Source organism: Balaenoptera acutorostrata, chromosome 4, assembly GCF_949987535.1.
Source record: "Balaenoptera acutorostrata chromosome 4, mBalAcu1.1, whole genome shotgun sequence".
Classification (NCBI taxonomy): Eukaryota; Metazoa; Chordata; class Mammalia; order Artiodactyla; family Balaenopteridae; genus Balaenoptera; species Balaenoptera acutorostrata.
The window spans coordinates 95,761,092-95,787,765 of NC_080067.1; the positions used below are offsets into that span (position 1 = coordinate 95,761,092).

The following is a 26,674-nucleotide window of genomic DNA, read 5'->3' on the forward strand; positions in this document are numbered from 1 at the left end:
AGTTTTAATACCTCCATTTCCCAGGAAGCTTTCTCTGGTCTTCTCCTTCCCACACTTCTGGTGATCCTCCCTCCCTGTGCTGCGCTCTTTGTAGTACTTCTCACACTGTGTGAAAACTGTATGACCCCACTTCCACCCTTGATGTTGGGGAGCAGAGCTTGTCCTCTACCCCTCTAGACTGGCCTAATGATTAAATTGACAATAAGACAGATTTATTTGGTAAATCTTTTAAATTGTAGAAACTGAGCATATTATGTAAATGATAGTGTAAGAGTCTATTCCATTTCCTTTTAGGCACGGACACTTGCTAATATGTTGAGAGAAGTTGAGAGAAAAAATGAAGAGCTTGGTGTGTTGCTGAAGTCACAGCAGGTTGAATCAGAAAGAGCCCAGAGTGATATTGAGCATCTCTTTCAACATAATAGGAAGTTAGAGTCTGTGGCTGAAGAACACGAAGTACTGACAAAATCCTACATGGAACTTCTTCAGAGGTAAATTATAAAGTAAAAGTTTCTCTGTAAGGTTAGAATCTAGAATGAACACACGGCATTTCTCTTCTGTGTCCCTAAAATCCAATTCTGAGTATTCATATATTCTGATGACACTATAAGGTAAGTAGTTAGCAAGAAACTTATGTCATAGTGCAATGAAGTATTGCTTACTCAAACTCAGTATCACGGCTGGAAACAGAATACAGGTGTCTCTATTTCTTTCCAGTTGACTCTACTTCTTTCCTTTATTCATAGAGTCATCAGTCACCTGGGATGTTAGCACCTCAAGGACAAGTTTCGTCCGTTTTGTTCACTGAGAAATCCCTAGGGCCTAGAACAGTGCGTGATACATGGTTAGACACTCCATAAATAATTGTTGAATGACCTTAGTTGTCACAATTCATATCAGGTTGAACCATATGAATTAGCCATTTCTGCAGATCAAAAGTGGTTGAATATTAACAGTTGTCATATAATTCAGCCTAATAGCATAGAAATTTAGGTGTTCGTGTTTAACTCACCTCTTAATTTGTAGTCAGTATTTCTCTTTGATGTCCTTGAATGTAGTTTACTTCTATGTATGACTGTATCTGCAGAATAAATTCTTATAGGTGAACTGCTGGTTTAAAGGGTGAGTGCTTTTAAATTTTTGATTGATTGCCAAATTTCCCTCCAAAAAGGCTATGCCAATTTATATGCCCACCCACTAACAAAGTATGAGATTGATCGTTTTTCCTTCCCTTGACACTTTTTATCTTTTAAGCCAGTTTTAAAACTTATGAATTATAAGGAAGACCAGGAACAGTTATGTACTTTCTACCAAACAATAAAAATAAAAACACTCTAGTTAACTTGTTTCTTGTTTTTCTTTATACTTTGACTGGTTAAGATTTGAAAAAATGTTCTTTCTCTGGTATTAATGTAGAGATGTAGAAATTTTTACCTTTGCAAGGTCCGTGTGCTTATTTTATTTGCCCATCAATAAAAATGAAGGATGGAAAATGTACAGCATCTAGAAAATTTGTGAGGACAAGGTGATTTTTAAACAGGATATTTTCCCCCAACAACTTTTTCTGAAGTCTGATTGTTAGAGGCAGCCCCGATAAAGTGGACTATTTGTGTTAAGTCAGGGTGTAAGAGAAAGTAGGCAGTGGTCCAAGAGAAAATGGGCTTTCTAGGACCTGTTTATGTTCCAGACAGTGATTGAGGGGTGGGCCCAGAAGTAAAACTCCAGCCTTGAGGGGCCAGGTGAGTAACAAATAAATGAAGCTGGCTGGGGAAGGTCATCTGTAATGGTAGGAATATCTAAAGGCATTCAAATTCAGAATTTTAAAAACTCTGTATGGGACTAGTAAAACACTTTACTGGCCACATTTGGCCAGTGCCACCAGTTTGTTTGTCTTTGTAGTTAGAGGCATGAAGAGAACATTTTATGCTTAAGATAGTTAGGTGTCAAAGTATTACTTTGGAAAGGATTCTTTTATGTGGTTACCTTGCAGGTAAAAATAAGCAGGACTGTAAGATGCAGAGCTATAGAGGCAAGAGAAATTTAGAATCCTCAACTACTTAATTCATTAATTTGACATTTTTACTTAAACATATATTATGCCCAAGAGGCCAGTGATGAAAGGTGCAAGTTTAATTTTTTTAAAGACGTCATCCTTTTTATAGAAGGTGTTTCAGTTTCTGGACTTAACTATAAAGATAGAGGCATGTATTTTATAGCAAATTATGTAATGCAACGTTATCTGTAAATGAAGGTCTTCATCCATAAATATGACGTTAAAGCCCCACATGTTTCCACTTCATAGTAATTTTTACCTCCTCAGTCAGCCAAAATATATCTTTATTATCTTTTAGCGTTATCTAACTCTGTTTATGTCCTGCTTGTTCATGCAACCTTCCTCCTCTTCCTGCAGTATATGCAATTTGATAAGAAGAAATGGTAAAGAAGACACTGAGTTTCTTTTCTCCATCATATGTGTTCCTCCATAAAAATATCACCTCATCTCCTTGTCTTTTCAGGCATGAAACTGCTGAGAAGAAGAACAAAAATTTACAGGTCACGTGTGATTCTCTAAATAAACAAATTGAGAGTGTGAAAAAGTTGAATGAGTCACTCAAGCAACAAAATGAAAAGTAAAATCTCTAGTTCTTTATTCTAATTATTTTGGATTTTTCAAAAACAAAATGATTCCCTGTATATAGAACATTGCTTTTTATAGATAAACTTAATGGAATTATTACTTATTGTAGATATAAAGTGCATATTTGGCAGAAGTTAAGGGTGATTACCATTCTTCGGAATTTCCTCTTAAAATACTTGTTGGTGAGAAAAAGAAATGATATGATTCACTGATGTTTTCTTCTGTATTGTTTTATAACTTCAGAACTATTGCCCATCTAACAGAGAAAGAAGAACAGAGAAAAGAAGTACAGAACCAACTGGTAGACAGAGAATGTAAGCTAGCAAGTAAGTAGCTTATTTAACAAATTGTCTATATTTTAACGTATCTTGTGTTGGAAGAAAATCAAAGCATGAGTGGTTTTTAGTTTGCTGTTTCATTATTTTCTACTTCTCTCATTTTTTTAAACCTTAAATCACATCTTAAACAGCTCTCCTTTTCTTTCCATAACATTTTACAAAGTAGTTTAGTTATTTTGATCAAATTGAAAAAGCAATACATTTTTTTGAAATCTAGGAGTTATTGGAAATGATTGCCCTTTTTAAAAATAAAAATTTTTTAAAGAATGTAACAGCAGGTGGCAGTGCTAGGTAACTTTTAGTTACTAGCTTCTTAATGGTAGTAGTTCTGAAATGATCCATAAAAACATTTTTGTTCTAACTCACTTGACTTAGAGCACAGACATCTACCTATATAATTTTTCATAGTTTTCTCTTGCCCTTTCTTTTCTAACCCTTAACTCTGAGGATTGTTCTTCCCCTCATTACTATATATTGTGTTTAGAACAGAGGAAGAGGGAAAGACATGGAGATTTGGCATTTTCTGTAGAATACTGGCATAGGAGAAGAGTTTCATGGTGTTTTTTATTCATCAAGTACTGTGTAACTTTTATTTCTAGCAAGATGTTCTTCTTCTTTCTAGTTGTCTCTTTTTTGCTCTTATATAACATAATAGCTTCTAAACCTTTTCAGGGAAATGTCAATATAGGACCTTTGAGTACAAAGCTGACTGTTTGTTTGTTTTAAGACCTGGCACAAAAAATAAAAGTACAAGAAGAAAAGATTGAAGTCTTAAAAAGAGAAACGGAAGATAAAGAAGAAGCCATTGGTGTCCTTAGAAAAGAATTAAATAGAACAGATCAAATAAGAAAAGAATTGAGCATTAAGGTAAGAATCTGTTGCATTCTCATTTGCAGTGAAATGAAAAAGTCTTATTTTGTGAAAAAGGTGAATTTGGATAAATTAATGTTCTGTTTCTTTAGTAATTTTGCTTAGAAGATAATATTAGAATCTCAAAGTGATTTGACAGTTGTTTGTTATGAGGGCTCTCACAGTGTGAAAACTTGTATTTCCTAAAATTATTACACATTAATTAAATGTATACTTTGTTACAGCACTTGCTGCTTTAAAGGGGGCAAAGGATACAGAAAGGGGTTCCCAGTTCTTAATGTCACATACAGGTAGCTACCTGTATATATGTATATAGCTGCATCTCTCTACTTATAGGGATGGTGATAACAATAATTGTAGTTCGTATTTGTTTAGAACTTTATAGTTTACATAGGACTCTTTGAAATGTTTTTCTTAATCTTCCTCCCTTTAACAAATATATTACTATATAAGTATTAATAAATATTTTCGTCCTACAAATGAAACGGAATCTTGGGTTAAGTTACTTGCTCAGGGTTAGTCACATAGCTAAGTGAAACAGTAGTCTTATATGTTCTAAGGTCATTGCTCTTTCTACATTATCATGATTGCTTGAGTGTGGTAGCCATGAATAGTGCTTTCTGGACCATCTACCACCAGGAAGATGAGAACAGACCAAGATTAAAAAGACTGAACAACTACAGAGCATAAGTGACAGAAGAGGCATAAAATTTAATTCCACATTTACAGATATCCTGGTTCTGCCTTAATGTGTTTATCTTAATAGTAATTCTAAATAATAATATGTAGTATTTTCTGCAAAAGTCCAGCTGCTAGTATTGGCTTAAAAAGACAAATTGAACGTGTCTCCCCAATTTGTATTATATTGTTTATCAACTACTGATCTTAAACTTACCATATAATTGTTAACTAAAATATAATACATATCGTAATGTATCTTTTGATATGGTTGTCTTACAAATAAAAACAAAGGACATCTTAAAGCATGTTTCTGTGAAGAGAAAACACGCTAAGTTGTTTGTTTTCTTCAATTTCTCTCCCCCATGCCCCTTTTTTAGGCTTCCTCCCTAGAAGTTCAGAAGGCTCAGTTAGAAGGTCGTTTGGAAGAGAAAGAGTCCCTGGTGAAACTTCAGCAAGAGGAGTTGAACAAACACTCTCATATGATAGCAATGATCCACAGTTTAAGTGGTGGGAAAATAAGTCCAGAAACTGTGAATCTCAGTATATAGATATTATGTATTTATCTACTGGGAAGGTGGGGTAGGAAAGGTAATTTGTGACTCCAAAACAAGAACAAATTATTATCTAATTATTAATTTAGTAAAGAACCTGATCTGATACATGTTTTTATTTGGTCTTAAAGTTTTACTTCTTGTTTCTGGATTTTATTGCTTAAAGCTTTCTTTGGTTTTTACTTCAGAATATTCTTCTTAGCCTCCATTATTGTTTTTTCTAAGGTGTTTTCTTTTTCCTTGGTTGCTTTCCACACTCTTCTGCTTGTTTAATTTATTCTCATTTGTGATTAGATTTTTAAAATCAGATGTCAGTGAATGTATTTTTCCTTCTACTTTTATTGAGATATGATCAACACACAGTACTGTATGAGTTTAAGGTGTACAACATAATAATTTGACTTACATACATGATGAAACGGTGACCACAGTAGGTTTAGTGAACATCTGTCATCTTATAGAAACAACATCAAAGAAACAGAAAAAAAGTTTTTTTCCCTTGTAATGAGAACTCTTAGGATTTATTCCCTTAACAGCTTTCATATATGAGGTAAAGAAAACAGTGTTAATTATCTTTATCATGTTGTACATCTCTAGTACTTTGTCTTATAACTGGAAGTGTGTACCTTTTGATCACCTTCATCTGATTCCCCCTTCATCCCCACTCAGTGAATCTAAAATAACTTTATTACTGCATTGAAAATGTAGTAAGATACATGGTATCAGTTCTAAATTTTTTAAACATGCAGTGAATATTTGCAGAAATAATGTATAAAAATTAGAAAATAGCTGATATATTGTGACTATATTGTTTGTCACGTAAAAAACTGTAGTAACTTACAGAATTATCAATATTTATGAATTTCTTACGATTTTCACACAGATAACTTGGATTCTACCTTTGCCACATATTCAGAAATTTATTATTTGTTGTTAATTCTGATGTGAATTTCATTTGATATATTGTCTTTCATTTACATAGTTGTTTTTTTTTTTTTAAATAACTTTTTAGATGGCTATTTTAATTAATTAATTTATTTATGGTTGTGTTGGGTCTTCGTTTCTGTGCGAGGGCTTTCTCTAGTTGCGGCGAGCGGGGGCCACTCTTCATCGCGGTGCACGGGCCTCTCACTATCGCGGCCTCTCACGTTGCGGAGCACAGGCTCCAGACGCGCAGGCTCAGCAATTGTGGCTCACGGGCCCAGTTGCTCCGCGGCATATGGGATCTTCCCAGACCAGGGCTCGAACACGTACCCCCTGCACTGGGAGGCAGACCCTCAACCACTGAGCCACCAGGGAAGCCCCTACATAGTTTTTAATTAGGCTGTTTAATTTTAAAGCATGACTTAAATGTCCTTATTTAGGTATTTCTTTAATACAAGGGAATTTTTCAGTACTCTTCATTTGAATCAAATGTTCTAAGTAGTGTTTAAGAAGAGTTTTTATATTAAAAATTTTGGTTGATTTTATTGCTATGCTATTACAACCATTGATTTTACTTGGTATTTTCTTCACTATTTGTATCTCTGTTTGACTTAGGTAACTTAGATTTACTTCTATTTTTCAACCATAGTATATCTGAATTTATATTTAGAAAATATATTTTTATAATTCACTAATTACATTAAATAATATCAAACTAATAGTTCTGTATATTTGTATACATTTTGTACAGTTCTGCAAATTTTTTAAAAAAGCATTGTGTTGTGTAACACATTTTAAATTGCTACTCTTTCCATAAGGGGTACATTCTGTTTCTTTTTGAAACTGCATGCATTTTCAATTTAATATGAAAAAAAATGTTTAAATGGATAGATATGACTGAAGAACAAAAGGCCCTGTAAGATAAAAACCAAAAAATTCTATAAAATAAATACATAAATGAACCAAAAAGTTCTAGGGAAAATCAAGCTAACTTTACAGTTTAGACATCTCAAGACACTGAGCTTAGCCAAGGGCTGCCCAGTTGAACTTTTTGTGGTGATGGAAATGTTCTATATCTACACTGTCCAGTACCATAGCCTTTAGCCACATGTGGCTGCTGAGCACTTAAAATGTGTCTAGTGCAGTGGAATAATTGAATTTTTAATTTTATTTAATTTTAACTTTAATCGCCATCCTACTGGGCAGTGCAGATCTAGCCATTCTTGCAAGTATGCATTTATTTAAGCCACTCAGTTTGCCTATTCTTAAAGACCTATATAGGCAGAGACTCCATATGTTTTTCAGCCTTTCTTTAATATAGTAGTTTTAACCTGTTAATCTCTTCTCCCTGAAGAAGAAAAGCCATATTTCAGTTTTAAAGGTGAGTACTGTCATCCATCTTCACTTCTCTTTTTTCATAGTCTTTCTGTCTCTCGTAGCGTCTTTCATATTGTTCCTGTTGTGTTGTTTTTCTTAACCTTAGTGTGTTGGCTACCTTTTTTTTTTTTTTTTTTTTTTGCTTTTTGGTTCTGTGTACCTCAGATCAGAAAAACAAGTGTGCATGTGTAAATGTGTGTATTTTTTCTTCTTTTGTAAAAAATTTTATTTTAAGCAAGTTTGAGTCACTACCATTGTCAGAGTTTTACAAATGATTTCTATGTGTGTATTCCCATTTCTTAATGGGGAATACAAAACTAAGTAAATGCATCATTATATTAGAATTGTTCATATTCTCTAAGAATTTTGCTATAAAGAGTTTGAATCCAAGTGTACATTAACACACTTCCTTATACTGTTTACACTTGCTACTTGAACAAATAGAGTTTCCATGGCTGATTGGAGTTATACTAAACTGTCATCTGTTTCATGTCAGGGCAGAAAAAAAATGCTCATTAAAACTTAATGCTGGGCTTCCCTGGTGGCGCAGTGGTTGAGAATCTGCCTGCTAATGCAGGGGACACGGGTTCGAGCCCTGGTCTGGGAAGATCCCACATGCCGCGGAGCAGCTGGGCCCGTGAGCCACAACTACTGAGCCTGCGCGTCTGGAGCCTGTGCCCCGCAACGGGAGGGGCCGCGATAGTGAAAGGCCCGCGCACCGCGATGAAGAGCGGTCCCCGCACTGCAATGAAGAGTGGCCCCCGCTTGCCGCAACTGGAGAAAGCCCTCGCACGAACCGAAGACCCAACACAGCCAAAATAAATAAATAAATAAATAAATAAAGTAGGGGGGAAAAAAATTAAAAAAAAAAATACTACACAGTATACCATTAATGACAGGTATTTCCAAATTAAAAAAAAAAAAAAAACTTAATGCTGTGTTTTGGGGGAAAATTGTCAGATTAGTGCCCTTTTAGTTTTCTTTATTATATGTTGCAAAAACTAGTTATTTATGTTAAAGATATAGTGAGGTTCTATCTTGAGTTAGGACTGTTAGTTAAATGAAAATGTAACTGAATTTCAACTTCTACTTGAGGCTCATTCTTATATGTTATAGGTACCTCTAATCAAGGTATAGTCACTGAAATGCATAACCCTATTTTACTTTGATTTTTTTCTTTTCCTCTTTTCAAATAGTTAATGAATCGTATTTACTACTTTGCTTTTGACTTGCCTACTGTTGGATAAAACACATGTCCCGTGTGTGACTTAATTCCTTTGCAGAAATCAGCATACATTTTCTGTAAAGGGTCAGGTAGTAAATATTTTAGGTTTCGAAATATTTTAGGTTTCGTGAGACATACGGTCTCTCTTACAACTACTTAACTCTGCAATTGTAGCATGAAAGTAGCCATCCACAGTACGTAAATAAATGGGCATGGCTGTGTTCTGATAAAATTTTATTTACAAAAGCAGTTGAAACTTTGCTATTAAATGTTATATCTTACTGATTAATTTGACCCTTTTATCATTAAGAAATGTATCACTTTATCTTTGGTAATCTTTGTCTTCACATCTATTTTATTTGATATTAATATAGCCTTTTTATGTTTTCTGTTGGTCTGGTATATCGTTTTTTTTTAATCCACTTTTAACCTGTGTCTTATAAAATGCATGACTTGTAGACAGTATGTAGTTGGGTCTTGCTTTTTTACCTGTTTTGACAAGTAAGTCCTTAACTTTCACAGTCCACTTGGAGTTAATATTGTACTACTTAACATAAAATGTAGAAACCTGACCACTGTGTGGATTCTCTTATCCTCATCCTTTGTGCTGTGGTTGACATGTATAAGTATGTACATTATTGACCCCCAAAGCAATGTTGTGGTTTTTGCTTTAAACAAGTATATAGAAATACCCTGGCTTTCAACATCATAATATATTTACCTATCTGCACACAATAAGACACACAAAGTAGTGCCTTCAATGTAGCATTACTATTTTTCCTTCTGGAAATAATAAGTAACTTGTGGGAAGATACTGCAAATATCCTGTTTCTTCTAACTTTTGCCTACTAGCTTTAGTGTCCATTGATGATTCTCGCTTGAATCAGTTATTACTCAGGTGGTTGCCAAGTGGTTATTTTCTTTTACTTTTTTAATAGGAGACTATTGAACATTTTGTTAATACTATGATATACTGGGCATAACAGTCTAAATTGAATTATCTGTTACATCATTGACAAAATACAGTGCTTACAGTTTTACAATTAATAGAGTATGTACTTTTTTGTTTGCATATTCTCATAAGCCAAGAATTTTGAGGTTTGCTTTCTGTAATTTGAGAGAATAAATAATACGTATGTTAAGCATATTGAATATTTTTTCAAACCACAGAGCCCTTTTGATATTATCTTCCTTCCCAAGCTGCCTAATTTGACAATTGCTCATTTAGATTGTAAGATTCTATTTGTTTCAGTCACTTGGCCTTGGCTCTCTCAATGATCTCCAAAAAATATTAAATGCATGTTACCTGTAATGATAAATATTTTGAGTTAAGAAACTGATTGTATATTTTTAGCATTCACTGAGTTTACACTCAAGATAATAAATTTTGAAGAAATAATTAAGATGAACAAAAAAATATGACCTATGCCTTTAAAAGGTAGATAGTTTATTTTATTTTTATAATACCGATAATGAGCCTGATAAGTACTTGAAATCGAATGCCTCTGTAATCCATAAGTTGAGAGGAAACATTGTAAAAATTAAAAAAGCATGGGTTCTTTGAGGTGCAAATGTCCTATCTGGTCTTCTCTGGAACCCTTATCTCTGCTGTCTTTTTAAAGGCAAATTTTAAAAAGATGGTAAAGTGATTTAGAACGTGACTTGTCAAGGATAAATAGAAATCTTAAGTGTCTTTTCTGTAAACACTAGTAAAAAGGGTTTAGCCATCTAGGTAGGTGACCTTGATTTGTTCCATCTGCTAGAAGCCCAATTTGAATCCAACCCCTTGTAACTGATGGCTTTTATGTTGTACCTGACTGAGGGCTGAAATTCTGAATGGGAACTAAGAGGCCTCTGTGTTTGTTGTATGTTCATATGTATATGTGTGTTGTAGGTATATGATATTGCCAAAAATGAATTCATAAGAGAGCTCTACTTAATTGGCATTAAAAAAAAATTAAGTGCTTATATAAATACTCAGAAATAAAAAACAATCTGGCCAGAATGAATTTTCAGGTTCATGTCATCTGGAAACTGATATCTGGCATTGAAGGTGGCTTAAGCTTGTTGGTTTGATTAATATAGACATGTTTCTAGAGTCATCAACATTAAACATAATACTTCTGTTGTACCTAGGTTTATCAGAGGTCAAATAAGACCTTATTCTGTTACAAATCTGTCAACAAGAAAGGTAACTCAATGTGAAAAAACTTTTAAGAAAAGTAAAATACATGTTTTTAGTAAAAGAAGTTGTAAAGAATGAAAAATACTGAAAAGAGTTATGTATGATCAGGATTTTGTAAGGTTGGATTGAATTTAGTTGGTAGATGGATTTTGTTAGGAATGGGCTAGAACAAGACTGGATTTGGTTTCTCCCTCCAAAGTATTCTTGAAATGCTTCTTTTGACAACAGATTATGTGAGTTTCTTTGACTTTAAGTGACTTGTATTTGCTTTTGAGCTCTTTTGTAACTTGGTTAAAAAATAAGTATTGTCTCACAGTGACCTATGATCTTATTTGACCAAGTGTTTTAAAACTTTTTGACAAACTTCCCAAATACCAAATTTTAATTGTTTCTTTTGATTTCCAGCTAACTTTGGGGTACTTCAGAGGGCCCCTGAGGTATGTTAAAGAGAAATATTTAACTAGGATTATTTGGTATGTTAAGTTAAATGTAATCAGTCGTAATTCTGGTTATTATAACCAAGTTTCTTTATCGATTACACTGTAATCAGATGTTTTACCATGCCTTTTAAGTCTTTTGTCATTTATAGATATTTTTGTAGTCTGAAGCTGTTACAAAAAGTGCTTCATCATCAAGGAGATTCATAGAAAGGCTAGGGAAACAGTTTTTCCACACCAAGATGATGGCTATGTGAGGATTCCATGCTATCCAACTTAAAACAAGGAGGTGTCCTGCCCCTAGGGCCCCTAGATCAGGCATCCAGAGAGTTTTATTCCCTGACAGGCAGGGTCGATGCTGCTACTCAGCCTTGAAGCAGTTACAGAAGACAGACCATCGCCCTTCTGCTTCCCATAAGAATATGGGAGTAAAATCTCTGAGGGGGGAATGAAACAGGAGGGGAGGAGGCAGGGCACAACCTTTGAAAGAATGACACAGTCCAAGGACACAACATAAACTGATTAGAACCAAGTGAGTCCAAGATGGCAGACAAGTAGACTTCCACTAGACCTTGAGCCTCAGTATACACTCATATCAGCAAGCTAAATGACACACCCAGAGGCGCCATGACGGTTCCAATACTGACCATAAAGTTCAAAAAGTGGGCGGTGGCCCAATTCCTGGAAATCCCTGCCCCTTCCTGAAATAGCTGAATACTCCTCCCACTCATTAGCGTATGAAGTTACCCACTCCTTTAAAAACTGACAAACCCATACCCTGGTGCCTTTCTCACCTGAGAGGGCCCACACTCTGTGGAGTGTGTTTCTAAATAAATCCACTTCTTAACTTAAAAAAAAAAAAAAAAGCGTTCCTTTGAATCTGCAATTTACTTTGAAGTCTTATAATAAATCTTACTCTGCTTAGCGTTTTGTAGCTAATTGACTTTCTTCCTGTCATACAAAGAGGGCTATTTTGTTTATGCTTGTGTTTAAGCATTTCAAAAATACCCTAGAGAAAACATAATTATCATCATGAATGAAGAAGTACCTTAATTCTCAGAACCCAGCTTTTTTGCACATTGAGCCACAAATAGCCCTTCATAAAATAAATGTGAAAAGAAGTATCTTTCCTCCCAACTAAATGCACTTTTTTCATTATCTAATTCCCCAAGGACCCAGCATTCATATGGGTTTTTTTTTTTTTTTTTGGTTTTTTAAAAAATTTATTTTCTTGAAGTATAGTTGATTTACAATGTTGTATTAGCTTCTGGTGTACAGCAAAGTGATTTAGTTATATATATTCTTTTTCAGATTCTTTTGCATTATAGGTTATTATAAGATACTGACTATAGTTCCCTGTGTTATACAGTAGGACCTTGTTTATTTAGTTTATATATAGTGGTTTGTATCTGTTAATCCCAAACTCCTAATTTATCCCTCCCCGCCTTCCCCTTTGGTAACCATAAGTTCTTCTATGTCTGTAAGTCTGTTACTGTTTTGTAAATAAGTCCATTTGTATCATATTTTAGATTCCACATATGATATCATATGATATTTGTCTTTCTCTGACTGACCTCACTTAGTATGATCATATCTAGGCCATCCATGTTGCCGCAAATGGCATTATTTATTTATTTTTTATGGCTGAGTAGTATTCCATTGTGTGTGTGTGTGTGTGTGTGTGTGTGTGTGTGTACCACATTTTCTTTATCCATTCATCTGTTAAAGGACACTTAGGTTGCTTGGCTATTGTAAAACATTGGGATGCATGTATCTTTTCAAATTAGAGTTTTCTCTGGATATATGTCCAGGGGGAGATTGCTAGATCATAGGGTAGCTCTATTTTTAGTTCTTTAAGGAACCTCCATACTGTTCTCCATAGTGGCTGCACCAATTTACATTCCCACCAACAGTGTAGGAGGGTTCCTTTTTCTTCACACCCTCTCCAGCATTTATTACTTGTGGACTTTTTAATGATGGCCATTCTGACCAGTGTGAGGTGATGGCTCATAGTTTTGATTTGCATTTCTCTGATAATTAGTGATGTTGAGCATCTTTTCATGTGCCTATTAGCTATCTTTATGTCTTCTTTAGAGAAATGCCCATTTAGCTCTTCTGCCTATGTTTTTATTGGATTGTTTGTTTTTTTGTTATTGAGTTGTATGAGCTGTTTGTATAGTTTGGAAATTAAGCCCTTGTTTGGTCACATCATTTGCAGATATTTTCTCCCATTCTGTGAGTTGTTTTTTTGTTTTGTTCATTGTTTTCTTTGCTGTGCAAAAGCTTATAAGTTTGATTAGGTCCCATTTGTTTATTTTCGGTTTTATTTCTTTTGCCTTACGAGACTGAGCTAAGAAAACATTGCTACAGTTTATGTCAGAGAATGTTTTGCCTATGTTCTCTTCTAGGAGTTTTGTGGTGTCCTATCTTATATTTAAGCCTTTAAGCCATTATGAGTTTATTTTTGTGTATGGTGTGAGGGTGTGTTCTAACTTTATTGATTTACATGCAGCTGTCCAATTTTCCCAACACCACTTACTGAAGAGACTTGTCTTTTCCCCATTGTATATTCTTGCCTCCTTTGTCAAAAGATTAATTGACCATAGGTGTGTGGGTTTATTTCTGGGCTTTCTATTCTGTTGCATTGATCCATGTCTGTGTTTGTGCCAATACCACACTGTTTTGATTATTGTAACTTTGTAGTATTGTTTGAAGTCTGGGAGGGTTATGCCTCCAGCTTTATTCTTTTTCCTCAGGTTTGCTTTGGTAATTCTGGGTCTTTTGTGATTCCATATAAATTTTAAGGTTATTTGTTCTAGTTCTGTGAAAAATGTTATAGGTAGTTTGATAGTGATTGCATTAAATCTGTAGATTGCTTTGGGTAGTATGGCCATTTTAAAGATACTAATTCTTCCAATCCAAGAGCATGGGATATCTTTCCATTTCTTTAAATCATCTTCAGTTTCCTTTATCAATGTATTGTTCTCAGCACATAAGTCTTTTACCTCCTTGGCCAGACTTCTTTAGTGTAAAGAAACGCAACAGATTTATGTATGTTAATCCTGTATCCTGTTACCTTGCTGAATATGTTTATCAGTTCTAGTTTTTGTGTGGAGTCTTTAGGGTTTTCTGTATATAGTATCATGTCATCTGCATATTATGACAATTTTATCTCTTCCCTTCTAATTTGGATACCACAGAGGGTTTTTTATGTAAAGTCTAGCCAGTGCTGAATAAGAGAATGACATTGTCAAAGTCAATAGAGTAGGTTGAGTTACAGTTTCATTATGTTATTAGAAACTAATTTTTCACTAAGTAGCTGAGCATTTGGCAGGGATTTAGTAGTGAACGAGATTCTGCCTCTCTGTTAACATTATCTACACTCTTATTCCAAGAGTTATATTTCACCTCACTTATCTCAAAGAGCCAAAAGAGAACAACATATTAGAGTAGCCTTATTCTTTTCACAAACTTCAAATAAAAAGGCTTATGATTAGCCCTTAGAAAAGACAACACTGTTCATGTTCAGTTAAGCAGGGTTTTTCTTTACCCAAAAGTAAAGACTAGTATTAACTACTACAAACTAATTTATATAAAGCTCACAGTTAATCAGCATGTTAGAGCTCTGGATTCTTAAAGAACAGTGAGCCCAGGCCTCATGTGTTTCACAAAGATATTTAAACTTTATATTGCATTTTCAGAAAAAAGACCCCATGATTCAAACACAAACTGATATGTGATTAAAAAACATGTATTATGGACAATTTCACTTCTGGGAATTTATCTTAAGGAAATAAGGATGTGCACTAAGATTTAGGTACAGTAATATTCATTACAGCACTGTTTATTGTGGCACAAAATTGGAAGCAATCCATGTATACAGTTAGAGGAGTAAAGTACATTCATTCAATAGAATAATGTGTTGCCTTTCAGAAAAAGGATTTTGAAATGTGTAAGTACATAGAAAGAGATTCCTGTTGTGTTAAGTGCAAAAAGCAGGAAACCAAACTATTTGTAAACAAGGATTCATTTATCTGCCTATCTTTAGGATATAAATATATATATCTTTAGGTGCGTATAAATATGTATGTGTACATATACATATTATAAATGATGAAGTGCTTGCCTCTGAGTAATGAAATTATGTTTGAATTTGTTGTTTATTTACATTCTAAAATTTTAAAATAAATTTAACTTTTTAAAACCACGTTTCAACACATGAGTTTTATAACCAAATCTAAATTTAACTTTGTCTCAACGTAAAGCAAGTTTCATCAATAAAATGAGGATAATACATACTTCATAGTATTGTTATAATTTTTAAAAAACATAAAAATAAAGGGCATGGCTTTTAGTAGTTTCTCAATAAGTGTTTATCTAAACCCTTTTGGAAGAATGGAATAGAAACCTTTATTTCCTTTGTCCATGGTTTCTTATTTCTCTGCAAACCTATAACCAATTATAGAAAGTAAAATTAATGGTAAAGATTCTGCATTTTCAAAAGTAGTGCAGGGTGGTGAGGTTAGTACTAGGAGTTAAATCAATTCAAAGTATTCTTTTTTTTTTTAAAGGGTCATTTTCTTTTTTTTTAGCAAATGGAAACCTCTTTATTTATTTATTTATTTATTTATTTATTATTTATGGCTGTGTTGGGTCTTCGTTTCTGTGCGAGGGCTTTCTCTAGTTGCGGCAAGTGGGGGCCACTCTTCATCGCGGTGCGCGGGCCTCTCACCATCGCGGCCTCTCTTGCTGCGGAGCACAGGCTCCAGATGCGCAGGCTCAGCAGTTGTGGCTCACGGGCCCAGCTGCTCCGTGGCATGTGGGATCCTCCCAGACCAGGGCTCGAACCCACGTCCCCTGCATCAGCAGGCGGACTCCCAACCACTGCGCCTCCAGGGAAGCCCCAAAGTATTCTTGTCTACACCTAGGGGTAACATTTTATTGACTAAAGTTAGTCTACTTGCTTTCCTACTTAATTTACTTCTACTATGAGCAGTGTTAAGTAAACATTTTTCTCTTAGAAAGAATTATCCTTCATACTTTAAATCAGCCTTCTCTTGGGTGTCATAGCCTTCTCCAACTGATGAACATATTTACAAAATTTATTATGAAGTTGCACATTGTTATTGCTTTTATTTCCTGGAAGAGCGTATGAGGGAAAGACACAGTTGAGAAAAGTTTGCCAAACTTTAATAACAAAACAATATGTCTAGGATTTTGATCCTGTTATATTCCTAGCTCTTTTGGTAGATTTATGGATGCTAAAAGCAAACAAGCTTTAAAAAGATACTTGGCTACTTAAGCCACATATTTGTAACAGCCTCATTGATTTTCCACTTAATATAGAGTTTGCTTATTCTCTGTTAATATTTCTATTTAGAAGTGTCATTTTCATGTTATCCTCTTTTAAAAAGTCCAAAAATGTTTAGGGCCATGTATTCCAAAGTAAAGATTTACACATTTGTGTTTACAGAGATAATGAAAATATAAAACTTTAGTTGTAATATCAAGGAAGGGTTAAAGAATATTGGAAATCTATATAGAATCAAGAGGAGAGATACGGTAACGTGGTAAGAGATGTTTGAAACTGGCTGTGTAAAAATACCAAGAGAATAAGCAAGGTCACCCTGAACCATTTAGTCTGAGTGGCATTTCACACAAATACCCTTGAGGTTAGACTGATTGAAGCCATGACTTGAATTGCTGCTATCTTTGAGCTGCTGATCTGAGAGACTCGAGGTATTGATGTTGTGGATGGATCCAAGTAGTGAAATGTCTCATTTGCTATGATGCCTGCGTGGGTACTTAACTTCTGATCATTCTGCTAATATTTCCAGGGGCTGTGTTTCTTTGTAAGGTTAGTTCAGTGATGATTACATATTAATCAAATGTATTTATGTTCTTTTTGGATCTGTTCCATTCTGTGGACAATAGTAGCACCTTAATTTTAACAACTGTGAGATTCTCTATTTGGGGAAGGGATGCGGGATAGGAATAGATTATATAAACACATGGTACAAAATTCAAAATTTAAGAAAAGATACATGAGCTTTTCAGTTTCAGCTTCAACATGTAAAGCTTGGAAGCTGTCTCTTCTACCGTCACAACAAGAAAAAACTGAACAAACTGAAAAATCAATGGCTTTTTTTTAGATCCTTTGGAGAATTGAGGTCACAGGACTAACCACCACCTCAAGAACAGGAGAGACAAATGAATGCAGAGAATATAGATCAACCTATCTGCAGCAAAAGTATGGTGGGAATCCTTAAATAATAACTTTGGTAATTGCGAGAGGCTGTGTGAACTAGCTTGAGAGTTATAAACTTCTGGGAACCATCATGCTTTTACACTTTCCTGTGTTTTACCTCTGGGAGCCCCACCAGGTTCTCACAGTGAAGATCAGAGGAAACTTGCCCATGTTTGGCCTAGAGGAGAGGGAAAGTAACCGGTTTTGAAATAAGCCCAGAACATTCTCCATAACAAAGTCCTATCAGACAAGGAAAAAACTGAAGCCTTATCAGGCTTGGAGGAAGGGTAATTACCTAACTCCAGTCCCTTTTAGCCTTCAAGTCTCACCTAAGGGAGAAAAAATGCTGAGAAGCACTTGTAAAGGTTATAGCCCAGGGACACAGGACCACTCAATGAGAATGGTCATCGCTACTGATCTCATTAATATGAAAAGAATAGTAAAGGAATATTATGAGCATCTCTCTGTCTACAAATTTAATGACTTAGATGAAATGGACCAATTATGTGAAAGACAAGCTACTAAAATTCACACAAGAAGAAATGGATACTCTGAATAGGACTGTATTAAATCAATAATTACTAACCTTCCAAAACAGCATCAGGCTAAGGTGGTTTCACTAGTGAATTCTACCAAATATTTGAGAGAAATGATACAATTTTTCTACAATCTCTTCCAGAAAATAGAAGCATATCATTCTGGGGGGCCATCATTACCCTAATACCAAAACCAGACAAACATTACAAGAAGACCAATATCTCATGAACCAAAAATATAGTCATACCTTGGAGATATTGCAGATTCAGTTCCGGACCACTGCTAATAAAGAAAAGATCTCAATAAAGTGAGTCACAAATTTTTTGGCTTCCCAGTACATGTAAAAGTTATGTTTATACTGTAGTCTATTATGCATGCAATGGCATATGTCTTAAAAAATGTACATCATTTAAAAATACAAAACAAAAAAACAATTACAATAGTAACATCAAACATCACCAAAACAAACATAATGATGGAAAAGTTTGAAATATTGTGAGAATTATCAAGATGTGATACAGACACGAAGTGAACAAATGCTGTTGGAAAAATAACACTGATACACTTGCTCAACGCAGGGTTGCCACAAACCTTCAATTTGTAAAACATGCAGCATGTGGGAAGTGCAGTAAAGTGAAACACAAGAAAATGAGGTATGCCTGTACAAAAATCCTCAACAAAAATTAGCAAATTGAATCCAGCAATGTTTGAAAAGAATTATAAGCCACAACCAAGATGATTTAATAGGTAAACTGTTACATCCATACAATGGAGTATTATTCAGCAATAGAAAGAAAGGAGCTATCATGCCATGAAAAGACATGGAGGAAACTTAAATGCATATTGCTAAGTGAAAGGAGCCAGTCTGAAAAGCCTACATACTGTATCATTCTGTAAAAATTAATAAACAGGAATCTCAATTAAAAGAGTCAGGAGGCCAGAAGGGGGAGCTCTTACACCCTACAACAATAGCAGAGCCAACAGGAAAAAGAAAGACTTCTCTTCTTTCCTGGCAACAACTCAACCAATGAAAAGCCATGGACTCTTTGTTTACTATAGCCCTCCCAAGTCCCTTTCCCCCTCTATAAAAGAGTTCTTCCCTTACTGTGTGAGGATTTGGCACTTGGCTCACTAATGTTGCAAACCCTAAATTGCAATTCTTTGTTGATCCCGAATAAACCAATTTTTGCTGTAAAAACAACTAGCAGTTTGTTTTAGATCAACAATTCTAACCACATGACATTCTGGAAAAGTAAAAACTAGCAACAGTAAAAACAGGGGTTGCCAGAGGTGTGGGTGAGAATAGCAGGAAGGATGGCTAAGTAGGTGGAGCTTAGGGTTTTTTTAGGGCAATGAAACTATTTTGTATGATACTTTAATAGTGGGTACATGACATTCATTTGTCAAAATCCATGGAACTCTGCAACACAAAGAGTCAACCTTAATGTAAACTGTAAACTATGGTTAATATATCAGTATTGGTTCATCAGTTGTAATAAATATATCAGACTAATGCAAGGTGTAAATAATAGGGGTCCCAAGAAGTGGGTAAGTAATAAAACTATACTAAAAGTATATTATTTTTAAATGTTAAAAAGAAAAAAAGATACATGATGATAATTATTCCCTTTTACTCCTCTCTCTTAGCCATCTGGTTCTCCACAGAATCATTCACTAGTTACCGGTTTCTTTATGTAGTCTTAAATAGAGGTACAATACATATGAACATGTATATGCATATACATGTTTTTGGTGGGTTACAAAAATGAAAACATTCTATATATATTGTTCTATACCTTCCCTTTCTCACCACACAATATGTAGGAAAATGTTCCAGGGTATCAGCATGCATAGAACTTCTTGATCATTTTTGACAATTTCATAATATTCCACTGATAGATATGCCATCATTATTCAACTCATATTAACGAATACAAATTATTTTTCATCTTTTGCTATAATGAAGACTCTGCAATTAATATCTTTATACGAATGTCATTTGAAGTAGGATTACTTAGTCCAAATATATGTGCATTTCAGAATGTCCCACCAGCAATGTTTGTTTCCCCACATCCTCATCATTTTATTGTAAGCAAACAGTATCACTTATTATGGTGTTAAACTTTTCATGGCTCTTGTACATGTAAAAATTACTTTTCTTCTGTTTCCTTTTCTGTAAACTGCTTAACCCCTTTCCAGTTTTTTCTCTTGGGTCATCCATTATTTTCTTATTGGATTGCAGACAGTCTATAGTAAGTAAATTTTCTAATTACCTATGATAAAAGTTGCAAATATTTTTCCCAATTAGTTGACTGACTTTTGACTTTGTTTATGGTGTATTTTTCTATGAAGATTTTAAAAAATTTTTAATCTTTTCTAATTTTTGCTATTGCAGCTTGATAATGTTTTAATATTTTATAGAACTGATCTCATTTTTTATTTAAGAATTTTCCTGAATATACTTGTTCATTTATTTTTTCCGCATTATTTTAGAATCATCTTGTCTAGTTAAAAAAGGTTTGACATTTGTATTTGAATAATGTTAGATTCATAGATTATTTAGAATTAACATCTCTATAATGTTAAATCAACTTTTCTTAACATGATACACCTTTCCATGTATTCAAGTCTTTTATGACCTTCAATAATATTTTATATGTATATAGTTTTTGTAGGTTGTTAAATGTTAACTTTTGCCATCTTTTTATCTACTATATTTTCTGATTTAATATATATGTGTACACATATATACATGAAAGTTATTGATTTCTATAAGCAGTTTCATATTTTGTACCCAAACTATTACTGAATTTACCTGAAAGAATCCAAGAGAACCACCTACAGTATGATGTTAACATTTCACCATTAAGTATGATTGATTTCTTTTTTTGGAAATGCTTTATGGGATTTTAAAGCTTTCTATTTTTAGTTTAAAAGAATTTAAAATTTTTAACAAATGCTTTCTCTGCAAGGGATGTAAGGTGGATGGGCTCCTCTATTCCCATTGATGCAGCAGAATTGGCACTTCCTCCTCCATCAAGCTTAGGCTCTGCTAGATTTTTTGTTTCCCAGAGTAAAATTCTTTCATCAGGGGTACAACAAATGTTCTTTTTTTTCTTTTTACTTATGTAAATTATTTTTATTATAATGTTTGGTAAAAATATATCAATATAATATTGGTATAAATGCCTTATGCTTATATAGCTGTAAAATCAAAACATATAAACAAATTCAATATAAATGAAGTCAAATAAGCTTCACTTGAACAATATTTGATGTGACACTTGATGTCGTTTTGCTGAAATTAAGACCCTACCCGAAATGTGAATCGGTATGATATAGATTCTTTGGAGTTCAGTGATCCATCTCACAACTCTTGACTGCCGCCCATTGGGGCAGATGCCTGACCTTGGGGAGGGGGGACAACAAATGTTCTATTAAACTGGAGTCTGAGACCAGCACCTGGCTCTTTGAGTTTCTAATGCCAGTGAACCACCAGGAAAAGAAGGGGTTACTGTACTGGCTGAGATGAATGATCCTGCACAATATACAATGGAGGCAGGGAGGACAAGGTCTGGAACACAGGAGAGTCTCTGAGGGGCCTCTTAGTACTCCTATGTCTGTGAAAAAATTAATAGAAAACTGCATCAATTGCTAATGATTCCAGACTTTTAGGAATGACAGTTTGCATCACCCCAGTAGGCAACAACCTAAGACCAGCTGAAGTGTTTGTTAAGAGCAAAGAGATATGGAATGGATAGTGCTAGAAGGAAGATGGAAATACCAGCAGTAACTACATGTTCAGTTACAAAAACAGGGCCTGTAGTAGTTATGAGTATTTCATCCCAACTTTGAAATGAATGTGTGTATTCTTTTCTTTCCATTTCAATTCTTTTTCTTTGCTCTCCCCCCCTCCTTCTATTCCTCTGTTATCTAACCTAAGATGTGTTAATAATGGTTAACCTTATAGCCTGGTGTTTAAGTTACAGGATATCAGAGGGGTAGTGTGATGCAGCCCAATGAGGAATGGACATCACCAGTGACTGAGGTGATGTGGAACTCTATGTCCTCTGGGGAGAGGGTAAGTTTTGATTTGTACAGGGATAGATGAATCATTTTAAGTGGAAGCATAATTTTTCTACTGTCTTTATTTGTAAGTTAAGTATGGCTGGAAGTAAATATATCAGAACCCGTTTTTAAGGTTTATGATTAGAGTGAGTCAATAGAGAAACTGCATAAGATTTGGAAGACAGAAACAAAGCAGCTGCCATTATTTTCTGAAGGTTTCCATGGTTAGGTGTGGTGAGAGAAAGACGCAGAGACAGCAGGAGATCCAGGTTACCTTCACACTCTCTACTCTTGGTGCAACTCTTCCTCCCACCTGCCAGTCCTACTGAGCCACAGCACCCCAGGCTGACCACCATCCATGGGGGCAGCAGCTTTCTGTAGACATCACCAGCTTTCCTTCACAGTCTCCCCTGGCAGCTGCCTAGATTCTCTTTCAAGCTCCCAACTTGCTTCAGTGCTTCAGGAGGCTGGCTAGGAGCTTGTCTCTGATCCACCAGCTTCCCTTTGGAGGAGGGCCATCTTCTTCCACAATTGTTCCTCTTATTCCTACAATAACCCTTTATTCCATAATACCCATAGTAGTTCTGCTCTCCTGATGGAACCCTGACTATCACACTCATATTCCTTTCTACCTTCAGAAATTACTATCTCATCCTTCCAACATTTACATTTGATTTTATTAGATATTATTAATGTATTGCTCATAGGTTGTAGGTTTCAGAGCTAAGCAAGCCAGCCTCCCTCCTATCCCAATTGAAATTTTCTCATTCAGTCACCAGGGACAAAGCAGTAACCCTCTCCCCACTCTGAGGAGGGCTGTCCAGTGTGTACCACAACAGAGAAGTCACTGAAGAGGAGAATATACTTCATTTATGGACAGAAAGTCCCAAGAGAAAAAGAGGTGGACCTGAATTGTCTGTGTTTCTCCAGGATGATGTAGTCATGGATGTCATGCTCTCCCAAGTTTCACCAGGCAGATAAGTTACCCCTCCCAGGAAGAGCAAGTGATGATCTCTGAGGAACCCCGCAAGTGTAGATTTTAATGTGGTCCGGTCTTTGGGTGTAGGGGCCAGCACCTCACTGGAAACTTGGGGACCTGAGACTTGGGGTTCCACCTTGACACATTTCACTTGCCCTTGTGTCACTGCAGCTTGAAGATCCTTCTTGTAAATATTTACTTTAGTTATGGCTACCTGGACTGACATTTCCTATTTATAGTTCTATAGACTGACTGACTCATTACTCATGTCAACTCCTTCTTGCCTGTATGAGTTCTTTCTTAAAGAACTATAAATTCTACCATATGGGAAAATATAATTCTATACTTGCCTTCCCATCACCCCGTGATGCCAGGGATTGTCCTGAATCGCTGTTCTGGCCAGTGAACCATAGAAATCTGCAAAGTGGAGTGTTGTTCTTGAAAAGCTTCTGTTTTCCTAATAAAAGGGGATAGACACAGGTATCACCAACCCTCTCTCCTTCTTCCTGTCTTGCACATGCAAGTATCTTCTAATGCTATTTGTTGAGACAACAAAAACAACAAAGGAAACGTCATTATGCATATAAATAACCCTCACCAATTATCCTGAACTGGGAAGGGGAGGGTCTTGGCTAGAGGATACTTATGTCAGATTTGGATGCTTTCTGCCTGTCTGTCTTATTAATTATAATGCTATCAAATAATAAGTCTGATCATTAATATTTTTTTCTCAACATGGTTACCTTAGTTACAAAAAAAAAAAAATTTAGTACTCTTTTCCTGGGCTCTCACATTGTTAGTACCTTAGCGGCTCTCAAATGTGAGTGTACATCAAGATCACCTGGATGGTTTGCTAAAATACAGATTTCTGGAACCCATGAACCCCATCCCCAGTTTCTGATTCAGTAGGTCTGGAATGGGTCTAAGAATTTCCATTTCTAACATGTTCCCAGGTGATGTTAATGGTACTGGTCTGGGGACCACGCTTTGAAATTTGCTCTTTTACAGTATCAATGCTGTGTTGTCTTTTTCCACACTTATTTTGGGATAATAGACCCCAGATGATGTCAGATGCTGTGAACAGTCATATTATGTTAAATTTTGATAAAGTAGAAGTGCTGAAGTGACTCAAATGCAAGAAGCACATTATCAAAAGTTGCCTTCTCAAAAAGAAAATAGTTTTCTTCTCACATCTCTTTAATGATTTCTTGTACAAATCTCTTTAAATTTTAGGAACAATATGTAAAAAGAATAATTAATAATCAGTATTTCTTAACACACGAATTTTTAACAAAAATTAAGAGAGAAAATTAAACCACTTTCTGGTTTGATAATAATTGAATATTTTACTTTTTTTTTTTTTTGGAACTAATGGAAGACCAAATGATTTTAATTTAGTTTTGGATGTCATTGGTTTAATAGCATTTTTATCAGGCATCCTTCTAAGGATAAACCTATTGGAAGATAATGTATTATCAAATAGACTGGTCTAATTTTCTATTTGCAAGTTAAATTAATTAATACACCTGACATTTGCTTTATCATCATATGCAACTGGAATTTTCTGATGTATGCTTTGATGATTACTATCATTCAGCTTTCTTAAAGAACCTAGGCATCTCATTAGTATTCTCTTACTGAGCAGTGTGATCATTTGTGCAGCAGCTGGAGAAGGATCATATATTTCACTGGACTCCTTGGATTAATGGCAAGAAATGCTCTGGTAGTAACCCATGAATAAAAAACAGGAACCTTTCAAAAAGCTTTTCATATTAATGAGCTTATCTTTTTCAGAGTAAGTGATTTTTTTTTTAATGCTTATAATAAAGATCTACTTGGCTCTCTATCTAGTATCTCTCTACCACCAAATCTAGGAAGGCATGGTCTCTCTCCATCTATAGTTTCAGCCCCACCCAACAATTTGAGGTCAGTTCTGGCTTTGATCGAGAACCATTTTAAAAACCTTGCAGGATGAAGCTCTAGCCCTAATCAGATGTTTAGATTCTACTACGCAGGCTTTAGTCTTTTAATTAAATCCTACGTTAAAACGAAGTTCTAATAAATGGATTCCTAACCTGCCACCTGTGTTCTGGTTTCCTATACAGAACCCTAACTCCTTCATGACTGGGGCTTTGTCTACTCTCCAGGTCTTCCAAGAAGTACAACCTGACTCTCTCCCATAATCTGACTCCCTGCCCTATGCTGTAAGGAATCAAGTGTATCTGCCGCTGGACGATCAGATCATCATAACCAACACCTGTGTAGGGCCTTACCTTTGACAAACCACTCTCATTTTTTATACATTCTCTTCTTTTTTTTTTTAAATTAATTTATTTATTTTTGGCTGTGTTGAGTCTTCGTTTCTGTGCGAGGGCTTTCTCCAGTTGCGGCGAGCGGGGGCCACTCTTCATCGCCGTGCGCAGGCCTCTCACTGTCGCGGCCTCTCGTTTCAGAGCACGACTCCAGACGCGCAGGCTCAGTAGTTGTAACTCACGGGCCCAGTTGCTCCGCGGTATGTGGGATCTTCTGGGACCAGGGCTCGAACCCGTGTCCCCTGCATCGGCAGGCAGACTCTCAACCACTGCGCCACCAGGGAAGCCCTACATTCTCTTCTTTGATCATCAGAAATGTTCAGGTGAGCCTGGTGATAGTACTTCAGTTTAATTTAATTACAGAGAATCTAAGACTCAGAAGGATTAAATAAATTGCCCTGGGTCCCCGAGCTAGTAAGTAATCAACAGTGATATGCAGTTGGGTTCTCTGAATATAAACTCAGTACTGTTTTGAAACCGGCAGAATGCATCTCAGGACTTGGTAGAGTGTAGGTTCTTCTGTCTTGGCACAGAAAGAATTCAGTGAGAGGCAGAGTGACAGGTAAGGAGAGAGTTTATTAGTATAAGACGCTTGTGAGAGATACAAGCGGGAGGGCAAGGGAGTGCCACCCCCAGAACTTAGTGGGCTACAGTTTTATACTCAAAGGAAAAATGGAGGGGGTAGAAGACCACCTTCTTCCTCATTCTTGAGTAGATGTCAAGCTTCCTTCATTAGCTTCTCCTCCTCCTCCATGTTGGGCAGGGGAGTTTTCTTGTCCCTACATGGTCAAACTGGGACTGTCATGGCACAATGGAAATGAGCAAAAAGGCGGTAACATATACTAAAATATGGTAAATCATCTCAGGTTTCAGTATAATGTCACCTTTTCCTTAGATTTTTGTTTTTAGTGCACACAGAGAAGCATGTCCTAGGAATCAAGTTACTGACCTCACTGGGCAGGATGTGGATCTCATTTCACCATTGTTTTATGGTTTTGAGGCATGTCTCATGCTTCTGTTGCATGGTTTTGTTGCTAAGCAAGCTTGCTAGATTTTGTGGTTAAGCAAACCTGCTTTCCTGAGTGATCATTAACTTACAGGGGTTTCCCAAACTTTTTTATACTTAAAATCCCCTAGTGGGATTAACTATTTAATCACCTACTTTGGCCTTTACTCTGTCCCTATCAGTTTTTCTTAACCCTCCTCATGTACCAGACTTCTCTGAAATTCTGGCCCTTACTTCTGCCTGAACTTCTTTCTCGAGCCTGCTGTTGGGACCTTCTCTAGGGTATCCTGTTCTCCAGA

General features: G+C 35.5%; 1 protein-coding gene across 1 annotated transcript in view; it reads left to right on the plus strand.

Annotated features, from left to right (window-relative positions):
• CIP2A (cellular inhibitor of PP2A) overlaps positions 1-5,184 on the plus strand; it is a 28,070-nt gene extending 22,886 nt beyond the window's left edge. Inside the window, exons 17-21 of the mRNA XM_007187132.2 lie at positions 295-491; positions 2,517-2,630; positions 2,882-2,964; positions 3,704-3,843; positions 4,905-5,184. Coding sequence (XP_007187194.2) covers positions 295-491; positions 2,517-2,630; positions 2,882-2,964; positions 3,704-3,843; positions 4,905-5,075 — 705 coding nt within the window. The 3' untranslated portion in view covers positions 5,076-5,184. The remainder of the gene's footprint in view (positions 1-294; positions 492-2,516; positions 2,631-2,881; positions 2,965-3,703; positions 3,844-4,904) is intronic.
• The last annotated feature ends 21,490 nt before the right edge of the window (positions 5,185-26,674 follow it).